The following is a 25,920-nucleotide window of genomic DNA, read 5'->3' as shown; positions in this document are numbered from 1 at the left end:
GGCACAAGCTCCCTATCAAACAGCTGTGTTCTTTTTTTATTTAAAGTCTGAGTACCTCATTGTGGGAAAGCACTTGGGGTCATGCTTTTTTCGAGGCTTACACAAATTTTAATGAGAAGGTTTGTAAAACAGTTATGTTTACATTTTATAATGGCATTTTTTACTTTAATGAGGTTAGTATCAGGGCGGGTACAGATGTAGTTTATTTGTTTTGTGCATTTCTTTTCACTACAATTAGATGTTGAATTTGTGGTTATAAAATATTCCCATGTTGAAAAAATCAATTCTGTTATTGTTAGGAATCAATAGAAATACCAAGTTATATGTTGATTGGCTGTCCACTGTCCATCCCCACATAAAAAGAAATTCAAATTCTTTGTTGAGTATCTACTGTAATAGGACCACATAAAAAACAGTGGTAAGGGGAAAAAAGACATGCACATGCCAGTGTCCAATAGTGTAGGTGCTGGATCGAAGAAATATCCAATCTGTGGAGCTGTTTCTACTCTTTAACAGGGCCACCATAGCACTTAAATCAATAACCTGTATTACTGTCTCTAGGTAGGCAAGGGTTTTTAAACAGCTCAGTATAACCTGTTTTTATTCTTTTTTTTTGTTTTAACTTCAATATGGATGCACAAAATGGATGTGTTTGATTACAAAAAGGGATGTTATGGCCTCTGATGAGACACCTGTGGTCACTTGCACAAAACACCTTAGTTGAGTTAAATTGTTTAGGCATTCATGGCATTGACAGCAATTTTACAACAGTAAAATTCTGCAGTTTCCATGGAGACACTTTGTTTGCAGTCACACTTGTAACACCTGTTATTGTCTCAGAGTTTGGACCATAAATAGAAAAAGAATGGCAAGATGGTCAAATAAATTGTGTTTTGACTGCTGGTAAAATCTATAGTATAAAATGAACTGCTCAGTGAAGTGTATTGATCAGGTACTCCCAGTCACAGAACGCTCTTCTTGGGATGCATTAATTTTCTTCATTCATCACCAGAAATTCTGCCATATTGCTGTTATGATAGAGTACCTTAACTTTTTTTCATTACTGTGGTTGTTGGGGTCTTTTGTGCAATGTTTTATCTAACTTTAAGGGATGCCTTAAAGTGTATGAGCAAGATAAGATAAAAAACTATACATAATTAAGATAGATCCTTGCTTACAGATCCTTACTTTGGTTGCTGAAGTATTTTGTTCAGCTGTTACGCTAACTTTAAGGGATGCCTTAATTTTAAGACCATGATAAGAAAAAAGTAATAACCATAAATGAAAAAAATTAAGGTAACCTTAAGGTTGTTGAGTGCAAACAATTTTATTTTAGGGAAACCTTAACTCGGACTTACCTCAAGTTAAGGTGTTTAACCTCTACTTAAGGTGTTTTTTGCAACTGGCCACTGCCTTTAAAATCAGCTTTCTTCTGACTCTGGTTGCTGAGGCTTTGGTGCAACTTTAAGGGATAAAAGAAGTATAGTCTTAAGTAAAATAACAAGATAAGAGATAAAATGCAAATACATAAGAGCAACTGATTTTATTTTAAGGAAATCTTAACTCTAACTTTAATGACAACCTCTACTTATGGTGTTTTGTGCAACTGGCCACTAGCTTTAATATCAGTTTCCTTAGTGTATTTTAATGCCACAATCATAGCCCTCAACACCAAAAAGACATGAGCTTACATAACTTAAAAAGGCAGGAGGAGAAGATACTTATCTCTGGTCTTCAAGTTAATTGCCTGAATACAATGCAAAGGATACACAATGCATGAGTCAGGTTTTAAGGCATGTAAGTGAACAATTTTAAATATTCAGATTTAATTTCATGTACTATACCAATGAGTACATCGCATGAACAATGAACCTGTTCAACCTGCAAAAATAGCACATTACATCTCTGCAGTATAAAAGAGACATTACAGGTATTATTTTCATTTTCTATCTGCAGCAGTCTGCTCTTGTGTGTGCCATTGTCTTTCCAACAGGGACCATGACAGATAGTGATAGTGATTGGGCTGAGCTCTGACCAATCGAGCGTGGCTGTGTGCAGTTAATTGAATTCATGAGCGAATACTTCTTGTCCTGTCGACTGTCCAATGGGAAACTCAGCCGCATCCATCTTCAGCACCCCAACCACTGTATATCTACACAAATATCTCCAGATTCTGCCTTCTGTGTGGTGGCAAGAGAACAGTCGTCCATTCTCGGCAAGTGAGATTAAACAATACATGGTAATGACTGGGCAGAAAAGGTTACATGAGTTCTAAGTACCGCTGGTTTGTATGCTGGACTCAATCAAGTCTGTGAAGGTCTTTTTTCTTTTTGTGTGCTTATTTCCATTCTATACACACAAAGCACACAGTCAGATTTTCAATCCAGGCAATTCTTCAGACTCTTCAGTTTATTTTGTTGTTGTTTCAAAGCACACAGAGGGATTTAAAAATATGACTGACTTGCTTGCTCATCTGTAGGAAAACAAAAGCCATATTAATTTCAGTACGCGTCTACCCTCTCCATGAATCAGGGCTGCAGCTCCACTCCAACAAGGACACGTCTGTCTGTATTCAAATCTACATGCAATGTCCACCAGGCCATAGCAAAAGTTTTATTCAAATGGGAACGTTGCTTTGCATGATCTTGTGATATTGCACCGAGTGAGGCATCTCTATCAGTAGAATCTTAAAAACGTGACCTGCATGATGCGGTTATGCAAAAATGTTATTTGTTGAATTGATTTCAGCTTGTGTGGAAAAGGGAACTAACTCCAAACCAGTATACAACGACTTTGTTTCAATGACAACCACTCTATGTACCTCTGAGCCTCTTTCCCTGACTGTAAAGAGCCAGCGCTCACCACCCTCCATATTGATTTTGCTCATGAATTTAATTATTAATGAGATTCATCAGATTTTACAGTATTGTTTTAACAGTCTTGACAGCATTCCAGACACTACAGTTGGAAAGAAACTTTGGGCATCTTGTCTATTTTCAGCCTGTCATTTGATTCCTGTTTTGCTGTTGATCTTGTAAGTAAAGCGTTTCCTGATTTTTATCCTGTAAGCAGCAGATGGCATTAATGAAACTCGAAAAATTAGGGCGACTTGGCTGGTAATCTAATAAAAGGGATTTTCTAAAGAGAAAGAAAAAAAACAAAACTTACTCAAAATATGCTCAGCTGACATTGAAAAACTTGAGAAGAATATATTTAAGTTAAAAATAGCTCTGTCCTTTTGCATAATTGGGCCTGCATAAGGTAATAAGGTGTAAATGATTAAACTGCTGCACATTCAATAACATCCTATATAAGTATATTTTAAAATATTTGGGCCATAATATTATGCTAGCTGTATCTGTTAACTCTTTAACAAGTGGATCCACATAAGTTTTCTTGAGCTACAATCAGATGCCTTTCACATGCATTGAAACCTCTGAAATGAGAGATTTTTTTTTTTAATTTCTTTCAGAAACATGTAAAAAACACAATGAGCAACTTGGCAAGACGTGTCCAGCAAACTACAAAAAATAATTAAAAGGTGCCAAGGAAATAATCTGAAAATTGCCAGGGGGGGCGTGGATAAAGAGATAAAAACGGGGAGTTAGGGGAGTTATGTCAAAGAAAAAAAGAGTATAGCATTTCTTAGCACTGTCTTGGGTCATTTTCTTTCTTTTTTGTTGTTGCCCTCTTCCCATGTTTCAAAATAATGTTGTAACTTTTGGTTGATGCAAAGTGATGTTGCACAAATGGTTATATTGCAGCCTGGTTTGCAGCTACTGTGCGCTAGCTCAATACTGGACCGATTTCAAAAATTGTTGCTTCCATTACACACAAAATCATGGGAAAATATTGTTCAGGTTGAAAAATACTGACGTAAATGAAGAGGATCTCACTCTTTAACAAACTTACAATAACAATCTGATCCTGCCGGTGGAAAAAACAAATAGTTTTCATGAACGTAAATTGATGGTGTTGTGCCGAGTGGTTACATTGCAGCCTGTTTCATGGCTGTCTCGGTTCACACTGCACCGTTTGAAAAATAGTTTCCATGAGTCACTTAGACACAAAAACATGGATAAATAGGGCCGAAGCTGAACAATAGTTATCCTTTAATAATTGTCGCGAGTTACATAATTGCTACCAAGTACAGGGTATGTAGCTTTTTTAAAGGCGACTGCAAATGGACACTTAATTCTCCATGTCATGTCAAAGGAATGCATGTAGGGAATAAAACCAGTTGCCAGAACACTCTCTAATGAGAGTAGCCATTACCAATGATAGACATGTAAAAACAGGAGAAAGCAGCTTTTACAGCACATAGTGATAGCATTTACATGCTCTAATTACCTCTTATCCGGTTACTTGTTAATTGTTCAGCAATTACCCACTGGGAGTTGTTAACAATCAGTCCTGGCAACCTAAACATTGCAGATGGTGACTGATGGCTCTGGCTCTCTTCACTCCTTCCTGACATTTAGACAAAAGCAACAAGGCTGAGACGTGCAGTAAACAGCAGGATGTCTGTCTCATCGTCTCTACAGAAGATCAATGTCAGCGTAGACCTGAAAATCTGACTCTAAAACCCAGCGGACCTTGAAGAAGACAGCGATGCAGCTGACATTATTTTGGAATGCAGCGTATTTTGTTATGAAACCTTGCAAAGCAGACAGGCGGTAATCGGAATGAGATACTGCCGTTATTGTGTGCAGATTTTGATCACAAATATAATGTGCAGTTATGGAAAGAAAACACAAGAGCGTGCGAACTGAAAATAGATTGTGTTTGCTTAACCCTTTGAAACCAGGAGCGACATCACTTGTCTCGTGCTGCTTTCAGACGCTTATCACAAGCACTTAAAACTTTTGAACCCTGAGCAAAATGGTTTGATTTCTTTCAGAAAAATGGGAATAAAAGCAATGAGCAACTTGTTAAGAAATATTCCAAGAAATTAATAGATTAAGAAAATTATTTTTAAAAAGCTAGGGGAAAATGTCTGGGGACAAAAGATAAAACAAAATAAAAAAAGGCTAGAGAGAAAAAATAGCATGAGCACTTCCGCCAGGTCTTTCCTTGTTTTTTAAACTTTCCTTTTCAATCATTTACTTATTTATTTATTTGTAACTACTTCTCATGTAATTTTTTTATACGTTTCACTAATTTCTTGCTCATTTCTTGCTCATTTAAAAAAAAAAAAAAAAAATCAAGCCAACTTGCAGGCTTCAAAGGGTTAAGAGACTGTTATGAATCAATATATGAAAGCTTTCTGTCCTACAGCATTTATTTCCTTGTGACTGAAATACAGCTTCGGTGTTGATCTCTGGATCGGTTCGCTTTGTTGCTGGATGAAAGGTTTCTTTTACTGTCTTGTCTTCTGGATTTGTTTTCTTTTCTTACACCTTTGAACATTTGTCGTATACACTTGAAACAATATTCCTTTTTAAGTTGTCAGTAGTGTATCAGGTACAATACCTTGATACTTGATCTAAATGAGCTCATCTTAAGTGAACTGTGCACCGTCGGCACAGCTGTTTACATTATCTTCATGAACGTCTTATACCGGCGTAAGATGAAACAAAGCCATTAACATGTTGAGGAAAAGTAACCTCAGCCTGTCTTTGTCAGTGTTTTCAGTTTTGTAATGTAAAACAGCCATGCACAGAGAGTTGTTAGCCATTTAGCTGCATCCAACAAGTTCCTAGATTTCCATGTTTGCCTATCTGTTTTGTCATTTATCAGCAGCCGTCGTGCCCTCTCCAGTCACCTCTCCAGCTCCTCGCCACTCATACATCATTCCCCTCACAAAGCCAAACCAACCCCCTGAGCGCACGGATAACAAAACTCACTTACTCCCACAGGCAATTCATCCCCCACTGACCCACTTGTTTACACAATCTGACAAGTGTGATTTAAGAACTGCAGTAGGCCAGAAGTGCAGCGGCCATGTCTGGCTGCACTTACCTGCTCCAGGAGCTTAAAGTTCATCGACATCGTGAATGTGATACTTTTTTTACTCCAGTGTCATCAAACCAAGATAAATGGTCGAATTTGCATACCTTGCCCAAAGGTTCCAGCGTACTCTAGCTAACTTTTTTCCCCCTCTTGATAAATCATTGTGCTTGCGGTGTCAACATTATACAGAGAGGAAGCCACTGAGCGCAAGGAATGCATAATACATGTGCCGAACATGACTCAATACGCATGGCAAGACCGCATCTATACCCCCACAGTTGGTCATAAACAAACAAGCCTCCGCCTCACCTCATCTGAATAAAAATGGCATATTTGCCTCCTTCTGTGCTCTTCTGTAAATGCCACGTGTCTGCGAGGCTGTATTTCGGCACGTGAGAGCATATGCGCTGTTCACAGTCTTTAGTTTGTAAAAAGAGGATTCATAGTGTGTGCCATGGCACTGATGAAAAAGGGCATTCATTATCAAAGTCATTTACTCAGACTAATATGTTTTCAAAGAACTTGAACCGGATTATTCACTGACATGTTAATGTGTCTCTCTGCAGCCATTAAGGCCCTGCCACTATAGTGGACTGTGGGAGGCCCCTGACTAATGTGTTTTTGTCCAATAAAAAATGCCACCCCCTCTTTCTAATCCATTGAGTTGACTGTGCCAGTTTCCCACTGGGCCCCAAGGTTTCTCAGCTGCGGTGACAGAAAGGAGGGAAGTGTGCTGTGAATCAGGCATAGCTGTGAAATCTCTGCCCTCTACTGCAGTATAACAAGACAGTAATTTCTGTGCAACTAGAGTGGCACTAACTACTGTAGTGATTACTGAAACCTACTATTTTATGTGTGTGCTTAAACTTTTTATATTTCACCTTTCCTGAGCTAGTGATTAAGTTGACATTTGCTTTAGTTTGAGCTGACACATATTATGTGACACAATAAATTACATTTAGTGCTCCTACACGTTTGGCCCTGTGAAATGGATTCGGCTGATCTTAAATTGTAACTGCATCAAACCTGCTAAAGTACACCGCAACATATTAAATTGTATAATTAACTACTTTAATTTATCCATACGCTAACTCTATTTTAATCAACCATAATTACTTATATCATAAAGTAATATCTTTTTTCTTGTCTTGATTGTTGCAAGATAGGTACACAACTAAATGAAAAATCAAGAACCAATATCGCTGATTAATGGGGTTTGATGTTTTTATTGTTTGTTGTTTTGTTTATTTCCACCTGACAAATGACATCATAAATGTTTGAGCGTTGATTTATGCTGTACTTTGTCTTGTCCTGCCACGTGTCTTTGAGCTTGTCACTAATAGAAGTCTGAGATGGAGAGAAGTGTTGGTGCTGAATAAGGGAGTGGGTTTTGTTTCCACATTGGGGGTTTGAAATTTAGGTCTTACAAGTCCTCTGCCAGAAAAGTTTGAGCATCAAACATTTTATTTACCTGCATTCGGGTGATTTTTTTTTTCCCACCAATTTGCAGAGGTGTGGAATTGAGTTACGTGACTTGGACTCAAGTCAGACTCAAGTCTCAACTTTTATGGCTTTAAACTCGTCTTGACAAAATCATAAAGTGTTTACATCTTGACTTGGACTTTAACACCAATAACTCATGACTTCATTTGGACTTGAGCCTTTGACTTGAAAATTCTTCATACCTCCCAAGCCCAGGTAAAAAAGTATGTTGAAAAAAATTTGTGGCATGCATTAATTAATTTCCAGAATCAACAAACATTAACGCTATTCATTCCCAGCATGTTGACACTAAATTTCCCAAATGATCTGCTTTGTTTAGTGACAGGCTGTCTGCAAGGTTTCACCACAGTCTGAGAGTCAGATCCAGGCCTCGCTCCTCCACAACTCCAACCTCATGCTCAGATAGGGTCACATCTGGCTCAAAAAAACCAAGGCGATGGCCGAAAGCGAAACTCTAGGCTTTAAAACGTCTGTCCACAAACCAGTGGGTGATGTCATGGTAGCTAAGGCCATTATTTGTACAGCCTATCTTGACTTAGGACTTGTATGCAAAGACCTTCTTGAGACTTGCAAAGCAATGACTTGGTCCCACTTCTGCTAATTTGTGCCTTGTCTGCATCAATTCATGGTGTAAATGTCTTCAATTTTGTCAAAATAAAAGTCATTTGCATGTTTTTATTGGCAGGAGCAAATGCACATGTTCCTAAAGATTGAGGGGAACACGTCCCATTTGTCAACCCCTCGACATTTCGGCCTGCACATACAGTATTAAAGGTGTATCAACACATCACACGGAAATGCAAACTGAGAAACTAAGAGTACTTTCATTAGGAACTTTGTGTTCAAATTAGTGGAGCATTACTGTCTATCTTGTCAGCTCAGCTAACAGCATTTGCTCTACACGCTGCCTGTCCTGTCATGGTCCCCAACGTTATCACACTTCTGACTCCAAGTTCTTCTGAATAGAGAACAAATCTACATAATATGGATCAAGGGCAAGCTACAGTAAGCGGAGCCAGTCACTCATGATAAGAATCACTTCTCTTTTTTTTTTTTTTTCCTTATGAGAGAGGGAGAGGGCTGAGATCTCCATCAGCGGACAGTTTTTTTTTTTTTTTTGTTCTCTTTACTGTGATCAGCTTCTGATGGAGGTGAGCAGTCAGTTTCCACAACCCGGAGATATCACCTCTCTGATTTGCATAGATATGCAAATGTACCCGGGTTACAGTTGAGTTGTCGAGACGGCTGATATCAATTGGTATCGGTGTGAGCGTGTGGGTGTGTGTGTGTGCACTCCCTCCCCATGTGCTACCTGCTACAGAATCTAGGTCATTGTTTTTGCTGCTTGTGCTCCCCTGTCTGATGGATGTGTACTGGATTCACAGCCAGATGCTTATACAGCCAGGGCCAAGTTATTTATGATGGTACAGGCAGTCTGCGCATGTCATACAGGGTTTACAGTCAGGGGTTATATTAGCCAGTGTCACTGACTGATGTACTTTTATGCAGGAACTGTATATTTTCTACTGTTTGTAAGTAATATTTCCCCCGAGCAACTGATTTGTGTTTTGTGTCTAACATATAAATCTAGCAGTGATGCTCTATAAGTTAACTCAAAACATAATCTAGTGCTATTTTTCTGTTGCTTTATTTCCCAACAAGCAAATTTTCCGACTGCTGTGGAAATATTTTGGTTTACAAGAGTGACTATGTCTGTGTGGGGGAATGTTTAACCCTTTGAAACCTTGAGTGTCATCCCCTTTCTTTGGCTGCTTTCATGTACCTTTCACAACTGTATACTGTATACTATATACTGTTTGTATATAAACGTTTTTAACCATGAACAAATTGGTGTAATTTCTTCCAAAAACATGGGAATAAAAGCAATGAGCAACTTGTTAAGAAATATTCCACTAATTACACAAATTGCAAGAAATTGGTGAATTTAGAAGCAGGGGAAAAGGTCTAGGGAAAAAGAGAAAGGCTAGAGAAAACTATGTTTTATAATAATCATAAATAGGTATTTTAAATTATTTTACAAAATTATATATTTTAAGCACTTTCTTCCAGGTCATTTAATTTTTTTAGAAACATTTTCTTATACTTTTCGTTGTACTATGTTTTGCAATTTCGGGGGGTCATTTTTTCTTTTGTAGCTCATTGCCTTCTTCCAGTGTTTTTGAAAGAAAGCAACCTAATCCAAGAAATTAGTTAAAGAAATATACAAGAAAATTATCTGTAAAACAAAAAAAAGAAAACAAATGTTAAAAAAGAGGGAATTTTACAAATTATTAAATTTATATAATAATTCTGTAACATAATGTTAAATATGTAATCATGATGGTTCTAAATGTATTTTTCCCATAGATTTTTCTTTTTTCCCCTAGCTTTAAAAAAAAAAAAAAAAATCTAAATCCTCTAATTCCTTGTAGTTTGTGGAACATTTCTTACCAAGTTGCTCATTGCCTTTTTTCCCTTGTTTTTGAAAAAAAAATTGCACCAATTTACCCAGGCTGCTGAAAGCAAAACCAGAAAGTGATGTTGCCAGGTATCAAAAGGTTAATTTGAGTTGTCTTTCCTCTTCCCCTCTTTTTTCCAGCTTCGTCCCCGGGCCCTAACGTCACACTGGAGGGCCAATACCACTGTCACCAGGGACCTGGGATCCCGCTGGACAAACTCTGCGACTTCAGTACAGACTGCCCGCTTGGCGACGACGAAGGCGACCTATGTCGTGAGTACAAAGTGATACAGGAGCACATCTGTTGACAAAGCTCACGTGTCCTCTCATCCATTTCTGGAACAAAGCTGTGTGTGTTTGGTCAGCCGTAGTGAGTCGTCTTTAATGAAACCATTTCATCCTGCCCAACAGAGCAACAACTGAACGTCTGCACGAGCTTTCCCGACAGAGAGGCGAGGGGGTAAAAAGAAAAAAAGGCAGCGTAGCTATGCTTGGCTAGCATTTCTCACCCTTGACATATTCCATGGTTGTTATTTCTATCTCTTTGCACATTTGTTTTGTGCTGTTCTCGAGGCCTAGGAGGAACACTAGCCAAGTATGCTGACATCTTATTCACAAGTGAAGTCCCCGAGGCCCTGCTGTTTATGTGTGTGTGAGTGTGAGTGTGAGTGCGTGTGTGTGTGAGAGTGGCAAGGATCTTTTTTTAGTCCAACCTGCATGCATGTATTTTTATTTATTTTTCTACACTGTCTTCAAGATAAATAGATACACAGTTCAAAACTTTTACCCCGTAATGTTGTAGTTTTATTTCAGAGTTTTTCACCCATATTAGCCAGACCCAAAATTAATTTGCTCCTGCCCACAGTGCAGGTCAGCCTCCCTTGTGGTGCTTATTAAAATGATGGCTGCTCCCTTGTGCTTATAGGTTGGCTAACTATGGTAGCTGAGAGATAAGAGGGTAACGAGAGGGTGAAATTCCCAGCCAGGCGCAGTTTCTCTTCCCTACTGAAGGAGGACTTATCAGTGCTAATTGGCCTGAGAGGCAAACCCAGGGGGATAATCTGCATTTGAATGTACTGCGTGTGTAATGTTTTGATTGTAGGAGCCAGGTTCGGACATTTGAGCACAAATAATAATCAATAAAACACAGAGACGGCTTTCCATTCTTCAACAATTTACAGCAAAGGATTACATATTACATCAATAATAAGACCATAATACGACTGATAATCGTTTATTTATAGTAGTAACAAACAGAGGAGGGAAAATCTAGCTGCACAGACTGATGGGTCTTGTGTGTAAAGCCGTACTGCTGTGAGTCAGCTGGGAAATGTTTAAGTTCTTTTCTCCACATCTCCACACACACCTTTTCCGCTGAGGGCCGTCATCAAGCTGAGAGTGCACAGATGCATGAAGGCCAGCTGTCATTTGCTTTGAATTACTTCCCGTCTCTCAATCTGTTCTTAAATTCGAAATAACCTTTATCCTTTTTGATAAGAGAAGTATTTCACTGCTGGAAAGGCGACCTTTTAATAAAGCGAAGTTGTCTATGCGGTAGAAAGACAAAAATAATTTTATTATTAATAATACAAACCCCAGTAAATTCCCCTGCCTCCAATGTTGTATCTTATTGTTCTCATTACATCCTTGGTGGATAAATCCACGTGTCCCTTTTCCACCCCCCTTGACACCTTGGGCTAATTGTATTTGTTTGTTCGTTTACATCTCCATCACTTGTCACAATTAACCCCTCCCTTACAAATCACAAAGTGTTCCCTCTCTGATATTCTCTATGATCTATTCACATGTTATCTTGATCTATTTAAATACTTCATAAGATGTGCCAAGGCTCATTAACAGGGAAAAAAAGCAAAGAGAGGCAGGAGGAACAAACTTTGCTTGTGTCAATCACAAAGATTCCCGACATATAAGGAAAATCAGGTCCCCAAGGATTTCCCTTCTCGCCATCCTACCCCCTGCATCATTATGCACAAACACATCCTCCACTCTTTGAGAGTCACAGCTTCCTCCGGTTGATCTTTGCCGGTCTCCATTCTGCAGACACCCCGCTGCGCACCGACGCTACAGTTTCCCTGCAACAACAGAGGAATGCTGCTTGCATCAAAGGTGGATGCATGCAGAAATTTAAAGTAGCAATGTTCAGGATTCTTTTGTTTTTCTTGGAGTGCCATCAGTGATCACCGCTCCTACCAAAGATCTCTGCACAGTAGGACAAGCGCTGTGATGTCTTTTTTCCCCCATATATCTATGGAGGCTAATATTGCTTATGCTGACTGCCCAGTCCTTCTTTGACTGATTTAGCATACATACATCACATTCGAACCAGAGTATTTTTCTCAAGACAGGCCAACAATGGTGCCTGTACTATTTTTAGTGTCAAAACACACTTTTGACATTGTAATAATACTGAATTATATGTTTACGCATTTTAACACTTTTCACCAGGTAATTAGTCATAACACACCATAATTTACCACTGTAATCATACTTTTTTATATGGAGTCTGCCATGACATATTTTTGTGCCTCTGCAGTGGCGATAGCCATGGCCGAAGGCATTGTGTCTGTCTGTCGATTTGTATATCTGTCTAACAAATGCTTAGAGGAAATTTCTTCAAATTTGGCACAAACACTTGGACTCAGCAATGAACTTATTCGATTTTGGTGGTCAAAGGTCAAGGTCACTGTAACCGTGTCTGTCTCATTCTCGTGAACATGATATCTCCTTTAGGGAATTTCTGCAAATTTGGCACCAACAGCGACTTGGACTCAAAGATAAAATTGTAAGATATTGGTGAGCAAAGATCAGGGTCACTGTGACCTGGCATCTGTTTCATTCTCGTGAATGCAATATCTCAAGAAGACTCTGAGGGAATTTCTTCAAATTCGGCACAAATGTCCACCTTAACTTGCGGATAAACTGGTTTTATTTTGCTGGTCAAAGGTCAATGTGACCTTGCACAACATGTTTTTGGCTGTAACTCAGGCATTCACTTGAAAAACATGACAAAATTTCTAGCAGACATCACACAAATGTCGAACGGTATAGAACGTTGAAGTGATGACATTTCATGTCAAATGGTTAAAGGCCAATCTTACTATGACATCTTAATGTTCTACAAAAAACATTTTACTGACCAATATGCTGCCGTTTTACAAAGAAGAAAGAGTAAACAAATGGACTCCTGCATCTGGCTTTGTGGTGGAAACAATAAAGTTCAACGGGTCACATCTTGCACTTCAAAATAAAGCATTTTCTGTTTAAAGTTGTGATACTGAAATATAATCATCAAATAAACCATTTGTTTTTACCTATATTTAATGGTAGTGCTATAAATATCATGTTAATGTTTAGCTGTTTAACTCTAAGTATTTTTAAACCAACAACATGAATGTCATTATTTCTCTCATTGACGTTTGGTCAGATATTGAATTGGCACTAACCTTCAGTACCCACCTTGAAACTATTCTGATTGTTGTTCTGTGCTGCCAGGCTGAAGATTTGTGTAAAACATCCATGTTTTCACAGACGTGCATGTAAACTGTAAGTGCAACTTGACTGGTTTGCAGAGGCAAGCAACAGCACAGGAGTAATTCTAGTTAAAGGCTGTTTTCAAGTTGTCATGACAGACACTGGTAGAGAAGTGTCCACACTGTACTGAAGTGACATTATTAACTGAATGACACTCTACTTAACATTCATAAAGACTGAGTAATCCTCATGTCGGTTTTTATAAAATAGTAATGACACTGTTATGTCGACCTTACTCACACCTCATTTAATCAAAGTGTTTTAGGTTGACTCCATTTGAAAGTGGCTAAATTGGATGGATGGTAAAAGATAGCCTGGCTAGTAAAAGGCCCAAAGTGGTACAGTGGTACAGCTGTGTGTGTGTGTGCAGATGTGTCTGAAGGGACATCATCACTTCTTTATTCATGTCATGAGCAGCTATCATATGATGTAAATTTGAATCTGTGTGATTTGGATGAAGAACATCAAAGTGGCACCAACTGGTTTATGTAACAAGAAGAATGACCCATAATATCACAAGACACATTAGAACATGAAATTTACTAATCATCCAAAATGTCCAGAGAAGCTAGCATTTGCTTGAGAAAAACATCACCAGAAAAATGTAATTTTATGTTGTTTTTCTTTGTATAACTTTAAAATAAAAATGAAATGATGTCAGTTTCATGATATTGGGTCCTTGAAACCTGTTAAAAGCCTTTTGTATAGTGAGAAAAAATCATTCTAAAACTAGTGTCATTGATAAAGGAGGCATTTTCCTCCTTTTCTTCCTGAAGAATACCTGCTTTATGATCTCTGTTCAGGCCAGTTTCAGTTCCATTATCCTGATGGTGCCATTTCCAAAAAGCACACTGTTATCAGGGCACTTAGAGAATCTTATAGATAATGGGCACTCACAGACAGTAGCTCGGGATAAAAGGAACATAAAGCAAACTTAAGGTAAAAACTTTCATACACTGAATGAAACCCACCTCAGTGTTCTCACTATCAGCTGAGGTCTGATATGACTTTTAAGCATTCAGCAACACCTACATTTATGTTATCAATATATTTAGCAAGGTTTGGTTTGTTGTAAAGCCTCCGAAGCTAATTGTGATTTGTGATATTTGACTTTATAGATCAAATTGAAATTGAATTAAAATTACTATTTGTCTAGCCCTTTGCGGCATGCTTTATGATGGGCTTCAATGAATTTTGACTTGACTAATCTGTAAAGCACTTTGGGTTGCTTTAGAGATTACATGTGCTGTATAAATAAATTTGCCTTTCCTTGCCTTTGAATTAAAGTCAAGTTTATGCCTATTTTTTCAGAAATGAACTGACTGCAATTTTCTTGGCTGTTGTCGGTGTTTTAAATATGACATGCAGATTCAGATTTTGGCTGATTCCAATTTTCATTCTTATTAAGAAGTATAAAGAAACATATTTGGAACTTTCTTTAAAATCAAAGGAAACTTGAATAAGTGAAAATGAAACATATGATATTAAAAATGAGAGTTTCATTAAGCATCTGCAAAAATCAGAGTGAAAATAAATGTTTATGACTTACAGAAAACCTAGTTCTGGCCACAGATTGTAAAAGTGTATGCTTCTAGCTCAAACCATCTCTCAGGATTGTGGGGGCGTGGTCATGTCACGCTTGATTGACAGCTCCCTGTCACGTGATGTTGTGTAACCGATTTGAATCACTTGCATTAAAATGTTTTGCTTTAGCGACACACACCACAAAGTCTATCAAATGGACCACACCTGGTAAGAACACTAAAAAGACTAACTGGAAAACTAAGTAAGACCAACCTCTTCTGTGTTTTTATTAAGTTATGTCTCCCGGAATATGACGCGAACCGTTTTAGCATTTTCAATTCACTTACATGAAACGGTTAGGATTAGCTTTCCCACGTTAAATGTTTGAGTTTATTATCAGCTAACTCCGGTAGTCTGCTAGTTACTTTGACTAGTTGGCTAACTAACAGCCTGAGGTAGACCACCCATACTCGATTTTTGTTGAATAATACCTCCCAGACTAACAAGCTAAGCGTTTTAGCATTTTCCATTTAGCTACTTGATATGTTAGCATTAGCTGTTTAACATGTATATTTTGAACTTTGCATCAACCGCGTCACCTCTGCATCTGTTAGTTATCTTGACATATCGACTAACAGACAGCAGTATGCTAGAGTAGACCACCCATATTTGTGTTTTTATTGTGTTATACTTCCCCAACTAAGAAGCGAAGTGTTTTAGACGACGCTGAAGTTGGTTGCAAATTGTTGCAAGTAGTTGTAAATGGTAGATTTTGAGCTTTTGGCAGTTATGGGAAATATATCCTAATTTCTGAGCGACCGATCATTTGTTTATTGCACATATTACTGTTGCGAAAACATGTTGTACATTTAGGGTAAAGCCTCAGCGCTGCCTGAAACACACTTTGATATTTGTAAAGCCCATCTTCTGTTTGTGAAAATCTAGAGAAAGAAAAAAAATCACATTTCAAATGTCACATGTTGAACCAGATTCAGATCCAAAAACGCTATAATTAGAACTGTCAAATCAGGACTAGATTTTCCCAGTGAGGCCAAAGATTAATTAAAATACAGATTTAGATTTGTGAAACCTTTATTCTGTTTTTGAAAATGCAAAACAACAACAAAAACAGACAAACAGAGGATATTTCCCTGTTGTTGTGACACGTCTAAATAAGGTGGTATGTGATCTCGATCTGTTTCAGAAATCCTCACAGAGAGAATAAAGGTTTCACAAATCTGAAACTGTGTTTTTTTTTTTTTAATCAATTTATCAGCCTCTTAGAAAATCTATTCCTGATTTGACAAGTAAGTGTTAGGCATGAATGATCAAGTTGTTTTTGTTTTTTTTTTGCCCCTGATCCGAGTTATTAGATATTGAGTATTTGCCATTACTGAATCCCAATGCAATACTTGCATTTATCTGGATAATACAGCTGCACAATGCATACTGAAAGTACTTTAAATTTTTTAAAATCAATCCAATGATGCTTGAAAGATGAATTGCTCCTCACTGCAATACAAGAAAAAGAAATGTCTGCATCCAAACAGTTCCTTAAGGGTTTACTTTAAACAAAAAGAGTAAATGAACTGAAATCTGTCTTCAGAAATTGCCTTTCAAATCCACTTAGTGTAGCATTGTAATAAAAGTACAGAACATTATAAACGAGCATTATAATAACAATTCCACTTCAATGTAGTGTTATAGCTGAACTTTAACACTCCCAGTCACAACAAATAAAAAATGATTATAATTCTCCTTATGACAATATTATAGTGAAACTAGTTCTAGTAAAATGAACAACAAACATTTTAATTCCACTTTTAGTGTTGTAGCAGCTGAAGTTGAACATGGAAAAAAACTGTTTCTACTTATTGGAGTAGCAGCATTGAAATTTAATCTGAATTTTTTCTGCAAATACTGCTCTTCAATACAACTGTGTGTAGCAGACATAAACAAAGGTTTGAGTGGGGTGCATGTTCAAAATCACTGATGCTGATCAATCAAAAACTGCACTGATTGGCCTGATTCCGATCCAAATGGGACATCCCTAATAAGTATAATGGTTTTCGATCTGGACCAGGTTCAAAGTGGTTCACATGTGTAAAATGCAGTGAAATCTTACTTTTTTTTTTTTGCATTTTCACAAATAGAGCAAGGGTTTGGCAAACATAAAAGGTTTCAGACAGCGTTGAGGCTAAGCGTTGATGTCTAAAATGTTTTTGCAACAGTAAAATGTGCAAAAAAGCCAAGAATTGGTCATTAAGCAATGAAAGTTACATTTCCCTTCACTCTCCCCTGAACTGCTAAATTGGAAGCCAACTTCAGCGTTGTGTGTTTTAGTATCTTTTAGCTATGCTACACCCTTTGAGCTACTTGTTACCTCTGTGATTAATGCCGATCTGGGTGGTATACCCCAGTCTGCTAGTTAGCATAACACAGTAATGTTAGCTTTCAAACCACACACAGCATGCATGGTAATGAATAATAACTTTTGAGAAGGAGTTGCCACAGCTTTGACTGTTATTGTTACTGTCTTTGCTGCTGTTTGCAAGGTAATCCATGTAAATGTGTGTAAATTTGATTGGATATATCTTAGAATGACCATCACTAATCATGGTTGATCAAGTTAAATCATTCCTGGTACCAGCTGATCGATTGCTGCATCTTTACTTTTAGTCAAATTTTTGTCAAATACAATGTGATCTATAGAACCTATAGTATGTTTCTCTCAGTCGAATTTTAACACTTAAAAATAAAGTAGCACTTGGAAGTAATCCAAAATATTTGATTTATTTATATGGCAGGTATTTCCAGTGTTGTCATTTCAGCACCTCGGATTTAGTGATATTAGTTTAAAAACTGATGTGGAGTCCTGTACATATATAGAGCTCTGTTATCTGTAAGAGCAGATGGACCGGAAAATAGTTTTGAAGGTGAAAAATTCAATCGAAAATGTGCCTTTGGTAAAAAAGTGGGTGTTTCAATATTTGCACTACTTAAGTTGAATTTGGTTTTTTTTCTGTCAGTTACTAAATCAAACATTAAAGGAGAGACCTTGTTTGCATGAAGACAGTATGGAATTAAAGAGTCAGAGACATCTCTTCGTGGTTAGACAAGCATGAGTTTTATCCACTAGACAATCCAATTAACTATTTTCGCTGTATTGCGGCTGCAGAGACTTAACTTTGTAAATTGTAGGCAGTGCCGGAAATGCTTCCGAGAGTCATACTGTTCTGTGAAGTGATTCAAGTTGATTGCCACCCCATAAAACACATCATGTCACCACCTCAGCTTTCTCATTTCCCCTTCAGATCCTCTTCCCTCTTCCTCTACTCTTTCCTATCTCTCCCTCTGGACTCTTCAGGCCTTTTCCATTTCCTGCTTCTGTTTATAGTCACTCTGAACCACCCCCCCGCCCCGCCTCCCCCTACCTACTGCACCTCTACCCTTATTTCCACCAACACACTGAGCCCCGTGAGCCATTAGTCTGCACCCCCCGCGTGCCTCTCTCCTCTCAACCTCTTCGCCTTCACTGTCGCTCAACTCCTTGATCCCCCAGTCCCCGCCACCCCACCCCTGTCCTTTTTCTCCTTGGCACTTTGGCTGTCAGCATTCGCTCCATTCTCTCTTCTTTCACCCACCTGCCGGGCCTGTCCACTCATTATATACCACCCCCACCCCTCCTTTTCATCTCCTCTTCCCCTCCCCTGATGTATCCTCTCTCCTGTCTCTCTCCAGGCCACTTTCTCAATGGCAGCTACTGCTCTTTTGAGGAGGGCGAATGCAGCTGGCAGTCTATAACCAGCCGTGGTCTCTCCTGGAGAAGACTCCAGTCGCCAGCCAAGGCTACCAGACAGATCTGCCCATCATCAGGTGGCTCATGCACATCACTTGTGACATCATGGACACTGTTATGATCAAGTTTTGACACGTGCATGCCCTCTTAAGTGTGTTTTCAGTAGTGTTAATGCTTCATTAAAATGGACTACAAAGGGGCAACTTTTGAAACCATGATTTTGAAAATTTGAGTCTAACAGTTTGTAAATGTGGAAACATAACCAAAAGCTCTGATGTGTCAGACACAGGCGTGTTGTCTTGTTTGGAGCTCAGTGCGCTGCTACAAACAGAATCCCACTGGGTGTAAAAGCTCCAGCATGTAGACTCTGAGTCCTACATCTGCAGTTCATCGTCAGTGCAGTGACTCGAGTGTGTCTCTCCATGAGAATTTAAAGCCTTGGTTTGCTGAGGCTTGTTTTTGTTCTCAACTATTTACAGAAGTCTCAGAGGTAGTGTGGGGAAACTATAAATGGTAAACTCCAGTTTTATAGCATATTTGGTGTTTTTATGTAGGATTATTGTTTCAGACATTGCTCTTTGAGAATTATTTTGACGTAACTGAAGTTATGCATCAAAAAGAGCAGTGGGAGAAATCAAATATGTCACAGCTTCCTAAGGCTACAATCACATGTCAAACTTCCATATGTATCGTAAGACTTCAATTTTACATTCGGTTTTCTTTTATTCTGACATTGTTTTTCTTCTTCTGTGTGTTAAATTTGTGTATTGAAGGTGCAACATTCAGTGTGGAAGGGGGCCAGCCCAAAGGACAACGTAGTTCAGCGATTCTGAGGAGTCCTCTTTTCCCTCCTCCTCTAAGAAACTCCCCATGCACGGTGAGTGTGTTTTCCCCACGCTGTAAATATAATCTTCACTCTGTAGGACACACAAACACCATCAGATCTCAGGCCCAACCCTCTTCCTGTTGCTACATCTGTCAAGCTCTCTGTTCTCACACTGCAGCACATATGCGGCTTTCAGTGATAACGTGCCAAATTTGCCACCCTGATTATTACCACCTGGGCTTCCACGCAGTGAATGTTCCAGTCCTGAACAGTCATCTTACTAATCTGTAACCCTAAGATAATAACATTGATTGCTGATGACGTGCCCCTTGCTTTTGGAATAATGCTGACAGTAAGTTAGTAAGCCAGGCATGCTAACATTTGAAGCTTGCATTAGAGCAGGAAGACACACTGTTTAATCAGTTCCCTATGCCAGGTTCACACTGGATGTGTGAGCACCCCAATATGTCAATTATTGCATGAGCAGTTGCCTTGCCGTTCACACAAGAAGCCATTTCTCAGCGCCAGTCAACAAGTGACTCTGCTCCTCTGCTATTTTCTAATTGCACAGGGAGCTCTGTCTCTGTCTGCGCGTGTGTGTCTGCTAGTCTTTCTCGCTCTCTTTTTCAACACAACTGTGACAAATATATGGAATGTGTAAGCATGAGATGCATATTTTATACTTAGATTATTATTTATTATATATTATTAGATTAGGATTAATAGATTATCAGTGTTTTTCTTGCCAGATTTGCACACGGTTCATGGAAAAAATAAAACCAGATGCCAAACTTAATGCTGCAGATTGCAAGCTGGAAGTAGAGCTCGGTGCGGCATGCATCCCTAATCTATTTATTTATTGATTTGTTTATTTGGATCCCCATTAGCTACTACCTGGTTAGCAACAAAAGTAAAAAGGAGAGTTCCTCATTAATTATTATATCATGATATTATGTAACAAAACATGTTCTGTTTCAGAGGGGCTGATGTTCTGTGCCATCAGGTATTTCTTTAACCTATTTTTTAAAACAATTGCACTTGTTAAATGTGTAATGTCCAATGGCATTGTTACATTAGCATGTGTAGTTTTTGGTTTTGAAAAGGTGATGTAAAAAAAAAATAAAAGCAGCACCCTCCAAGACCTTTAGATACAAATTATCACTCTTGCTATAGTCCTGTGCACACTAATTAAACTGTAAATAGTGTCACATAAAACTGTGAATGTCTGTGTGTGTGTGTGTGCCCAGTTGACTTTTGGGTAAAACTTACCCTCCAATAGCGACTGTCGTCCGCAACTAGACACGACAGGGCCTGCCGAGCTTTAAATTTCTCTGCTGTGTGCTCCACTTGTCAACAGGAAATCAACACAGCCACTCGCTCAGATTAATTGGTCACTTACTATACAACAGCTAACATTACAAAAAATGGTAAGATCATTATCACATTTGAAATGTACCGTAGGCTATGTGTTGACATTTAGAGGGTAAAAAACAAAAGAGTTTGCATAGCGCACCATTTAGTTGCATTTTTCGGCAGCGTTTTCCACTACAAGTTTTGGTTGCTGTTGCTGTAGGAGTAGAAATCCTAATGAATTACTTACTGATTCATTTGATATGTTAATTGCTCTCTGAAAACAGCTCAAATATCAAACGCTAATGTGCCGAGACAGCAGGTTAACACTGTCAGCTGCATTCCCTGAGAGATCCTTACAGACAGGGAGGCTGACCTCGTCAATCATGCATTGTATCTGCTGACCTAGTTGTGAAAATATTAGAAGTCATGCATTATTTACATCATGAAGCTCATAGAGCACGTCTCCGGTGGGAGGAAGTGTTGTGTACTTGAAGTTTTGATTGATGCTGTTGCAGCTAGCATTCAGAGTTATGTTAGTTATTTTAATATGACTCAGCACAGCAACCTTTGGCCCTCTGCATGTGTACCTCGCGCACTCAGAGGCAGGGCGGTATTTGAGGTGAGAGAAGCTGACACACAAGTGAGGGATGGAGGTGAGAAGGTGAAGGAAAGGTTGAGAGGTCAAAAAACAAGATAATGCGAGGGACTGAAGGGGGAAATAAAGTTAGTCTCGACAAGAGAAACACGCAGAGGAAACTGGCTCAGAGGAAGACAGAGAGAAACACCAGAAAACAAAAATGTAGGAGCTTCTCAGGTGTGAATTTAAGTGTCTGATATTTGTGGACAGCAGTGGCGGCAGCACTGCACCATCGCAGACTTTGCCTCCAGCTTCCTGGCACGCTGCCAAAGATTAGCCATGATTCCAGATTAACACTCTAAATCCTTCTCCCTACACTGAACCGCTGCTGTTCAATCTAGCCTGTCTGCTCTTGGACAACTATGTTGAGGATATTAGTTTTGGGTATTAGCTACAGCCCACGTTCACTTTCATGTCGTGCCCAGCGTGCACTGTGCGGCGCCTGCTGTAATCTTGATGTTTAAATGGTCACCATGTGGTCCACGGTTTGCGATAAGGACCACAACCTGCCGTCGACAAGCACAATGCAAGCACTCGACATGAAGCATCGAATTCAGTTGTCTGGGCTAGTGTCGCCTCCACGTGTACTTTTCATCAGGCTTAAGACAGCATCTGTTCCACTTAAACGCTGAAGCAAGAATTATGTTCTTGGCTCCAGTGAAACGCTGTAGAGGGACATGGTCATATCCCCTTGCTTGTTAGCAGGCTTTAAAGTCAGACTTCTTTTTACTATTTAATTCTTGCTATGGCCTGTGTGTTGTTTAATTTGAGGCAGGTTTACACCCACCATGTCCCTCCTGGAAACAGCGAAATGAGATTGATTTGTGCTGAAGCATGCAGGAGCAGTGCAGATAGCAAAATAACCCAAATCATGATCTTGGCTGAATTCTATTAATCTTCGAATAATTAGAACTGAACAGATGGCTCTTGCTGATTGAGCTCAATGCAGTTTTAAGTGCATCCCTCACTGATGAAACTCCCGGATGGTTATCTTCAATTCAAACATATTTAAAAGAAGTTAAAGTTGCTGTCATGTTTCTATACTGTTTTTGAAAATGAGCACTCTTGATATGATTTGTTTATTTGTTTTTACAGCATATTACACGTTGATTTAATCACATTGTTCGTTCAGAATTTCACCTTATTTCAACAGGTGCGGTTCTGGCTGTGTTCTGGAGGCTTACAGCGGGGGTCGCTGTCTGTGTGGATAGCCGAGAACAGCACAGGCCCTGAGGAGCAGCGCAGACTGTGGCATTCAGCCAGCGAACCCAAATTTGAAAGAGGCTGGAAACTCGTCATACTTCCTCTTTATGGGCTGGCAGACTGGTATGAAAAACACTCACCTGTTTCAACATATAAGAGGCAGTTTAATTATATCAAGCTTCATGTTTGGACTCTCTGAAAGCGTTTGCCTTTGATGTGTTTAAGAGCACAGAAGTGATTTCCCAACACACTCACACAAAGTGCTCCGTCAGGAAAGGAAGTCTAAAGAACAGAACCGAGAAGCTCTTCCTCCTTCTTTTCCCCTCTCATAATTGCAGATTTATAACATTTACATACTGTTTTCTGGGAAACGTAATATCTCTGAAAAATTAATGAATCCCACAGGGACTTGTACTATGGACCTGCCATGTGTACAGTTGCACAAAATATTCTTTTTATTCCTGTGATAAAGAGAATGGTAATCAATACACAGGGTTTGACCCACCCTATTTGCCTCCCAATTAGCTACGGCCTTGATTTTCCCTTAAAAAAAAAGAAGTTAAAACAAAATAGAGTGAAGCAAGAAAAAAAAGAGCACCCCCAGATAAGGCATTTCATCTCTATATGCCTGACTGGGGTTTTTTTGCCATTCGAGGTTGGATAATCCTGTTCCCCCGAGAGTGATTAATTTTTGATTCCTGGGTTATGTAGTCAGCTGTGCTTGTGCTCTTAATTAGAATGTCATGTCCGTAACCACAAGGTGAACCTGCCAGTCTCTGCGTGTTGACCTTTGTAGAGCTTAAATATAATCAGAAATGCAGCCTGAAGTGCTGACAAAAGTCAGGACATAACAGACAGTATATGTAGACTGTGAATGTCAGTGTTTTTGTAAGGAGAACCTGTGGGCTGACAGCACGAATGGAGCGTTAGTATTACTGCCATCAAGTCTTTCCAACAAATCCACCTGTTAAATGTTAAAATTGACAAATACACGTTCGTATTTGAAGGACTGATGGTGTTGGATTTAGAACTCATATTTACTTGAGGTTATGTTACTGACAGTTGCTAGAGACAGCAGCCTGGTCCTAAAGCCCCCCCGACCCCCAAAAATGTAATGATTTAACAACAACATCATGAGATACTAAGAGCACTCTGCAATCATAAAGCCATTTATACTTTTGACAAAATGTGTAACTCCACACTATTAGCTTCATACTTGCATTTAAGGTTTTGACTAGAACATGCTTCAATTAAAAAAACAAAACAAAACAAAAAAAAAAAAACCTCAACTTTATTTTACTCATATGTCTGTGCTTAAAAAGTTGTATTCGCCTTCTTTCCATTTGGCACCTCTTTCTTTAAACCACCCTTACAAAAAAGCCCAGTGTGTGTGTTAACTCATCAACACTTCTGGGACATTACAACTGAAGAAAAACGAGATTTTCTTCACGACTGTGGGACACTATTTTCTTCTTCCATGATGAACTCTGTCTCATCGTCGAGTGGAATGTAGCCGCTAGCATGAAGCATCTGATCTGACATTCAGCCGGGGCTTCGTTGGAAATGAAAGCGTAACTGCGGCTTTGAGTGCACTTGTTAGCACTTGTCCTTTCGTGAATAACCTCTTATCTACTTTGAAAACTAGGCCCACTGATTTGCCACACCTCCCAATTGTATTTTGTTGTAACATAGTAACCGGAATCCTTAGTAAATAGCAATACTTAGGTACTGGAGAAAAATAATTTTACTCTACTAAATATAAATTTAGTGGTAAGTATATATATTTTATTCAGGAAATATAGTGGATTACAAGTGAAAGTTGACAGGCGTAAAAACTTAACTAAAGTACAGATACTCCCAAAAAGTACTCAAGTACTGTAAAAAAGTGTTATTTATGCTTTATGACATTACACCACTGACCTGGAGTTAGCATGTAGCTACATGTAGCAGTGTACCAGCTAATATCTGTGTGTAGCAGCATTCTATTCCCCTAAAAATAAAAAAAATCAAAGCTTCTAAATATAAGCAGACATGTTCTGGCAGCAATATAACCAGAAATCAAGGGGAAATTAACACCGTCATTAACCAAGATTACGTATTTCCCTGATATTAGCATGTAGCTTCATGTAGCAGTGAAGGCTGTGTGATGTAAACACTGTGTGCCTGGAGCAGATGACCAAAAAATGAAATCCTTCATGATCTAATGTCATACTGTAGCCAAAGTAGAAAAAATGTTGGAAACAGAGTATTCAAAACAGTCTTAAACCTGAGGTTTTTGCCCACAGGGATAACTTTTACATTTGTTTAGTTCATTATTTGAAATTTTGGCTGTATTTCTTATGAACATCGACATTGTAACATTATGAGCTAAAATAAGGAGAAGCCTATTAGGTCACCATTAAAGAAATAGTTCAACAATTTAGGAGATACCCTCTTTCACTTTCTTGCCTTGAGAGTTAGATGAGGAGATCAACACCACTTTAACGTCAGAAAGCTGAATATGAGCTCAGAGTGAGCAGCTTGGTAGCTTAGGATATAGACTGGAGAATCAGAATCAGAAATACTTCACTGATTGAAGTACAAGCACAAAGTAGGTAAAAATATAAAATATGAAAGAGAAATACAGTCATAATAAGAACACTTAGCACCAGCATGTGAAAATATTTGAAACTATATATATGTATGATGTGCTGAGTGTGTAAAGTGTGTAAAAATATGGAACTATATGCATTATGCTACAATACAATGTTAAAAAAAAAGGAAATTAGTGTTTTTTCTCTTGGTCTTTGTATAGCTAATCCAACAGAATATGACATGTTAACTAGTGAACCATGAAGGGGGTGGTAGGTGGATTTCGTTATCTGCGGACAGAGCCAGGCTTACTGTTACCTCCACTTTTTAGTCTGTGTGCTAAGTCAAGCTGGGGTGCTGATGGCTGTAGCTTCATATTTGTTTTACAGACATTAGAGTAAGGTTAATCCTCTCATCTAACTGTCCGCAAGAAAGCACACCTTTCCCAGAATGCCAGACTATTCATTAAGAGTTTAGACATATAGGTCCCTCCATATTTATATAGTTATGCCTGATTATCATCATTTTGTGCATATGCATTT

General features: G+C 38.7%; 1 protein-coding gene across 1 annotated transcript in view; it reads left to right on the top strand.

The window, feature by feature from the left end:
- Window positions 1-25,920, top strand: part of alk (ALK receptor tyrosine kinase) — a 459,469-nt gene that overhangs the window by 369,871 nt on the left and 63,678 nt on the right. Inside the window, exons 6-9 of the mRNA XM_042500800.2 lie at window positions 10,055-10,186; window positions 18,731-18,865; window positions 19,562-19,665; window positions 22,758-22,930. Coding sequence (XP_042356734.2) covers window positions 10,055-10,186; window positions 18,731-18,865; window positions 19,562-19,665; window positions 22,758-22,930 — 544 coding nt within the window. The remainder of the gene's footprint in view (window positions 1-10,054; window positions 10,187-18,730; window positions 18,866-19,561; window positions 19,666-22,757; window positions 22,931-25,920) is intronic.

The sequence above is a fragment of the Plectropomus leopardus genome, chromosome 14 (genome assembly GCF_026936395.1).
Source record: "Plectropomus leopardus strain MGB_pleo_1.0 chromosome 14, ASM2693639v1, whole genome shotgun sequence".
Lineage (NCBI taxonomy): Eukaryota > Metazoa > Chordata > Actinopteri > Perciformes > Serranidae > Plectropomus > Plectropomus leopardus.
The sequence above is the reverse complement of the archived record's forward strand: the minus strand, read 5'-3'. Positions and strand labels throughout refer to the sequence as shown.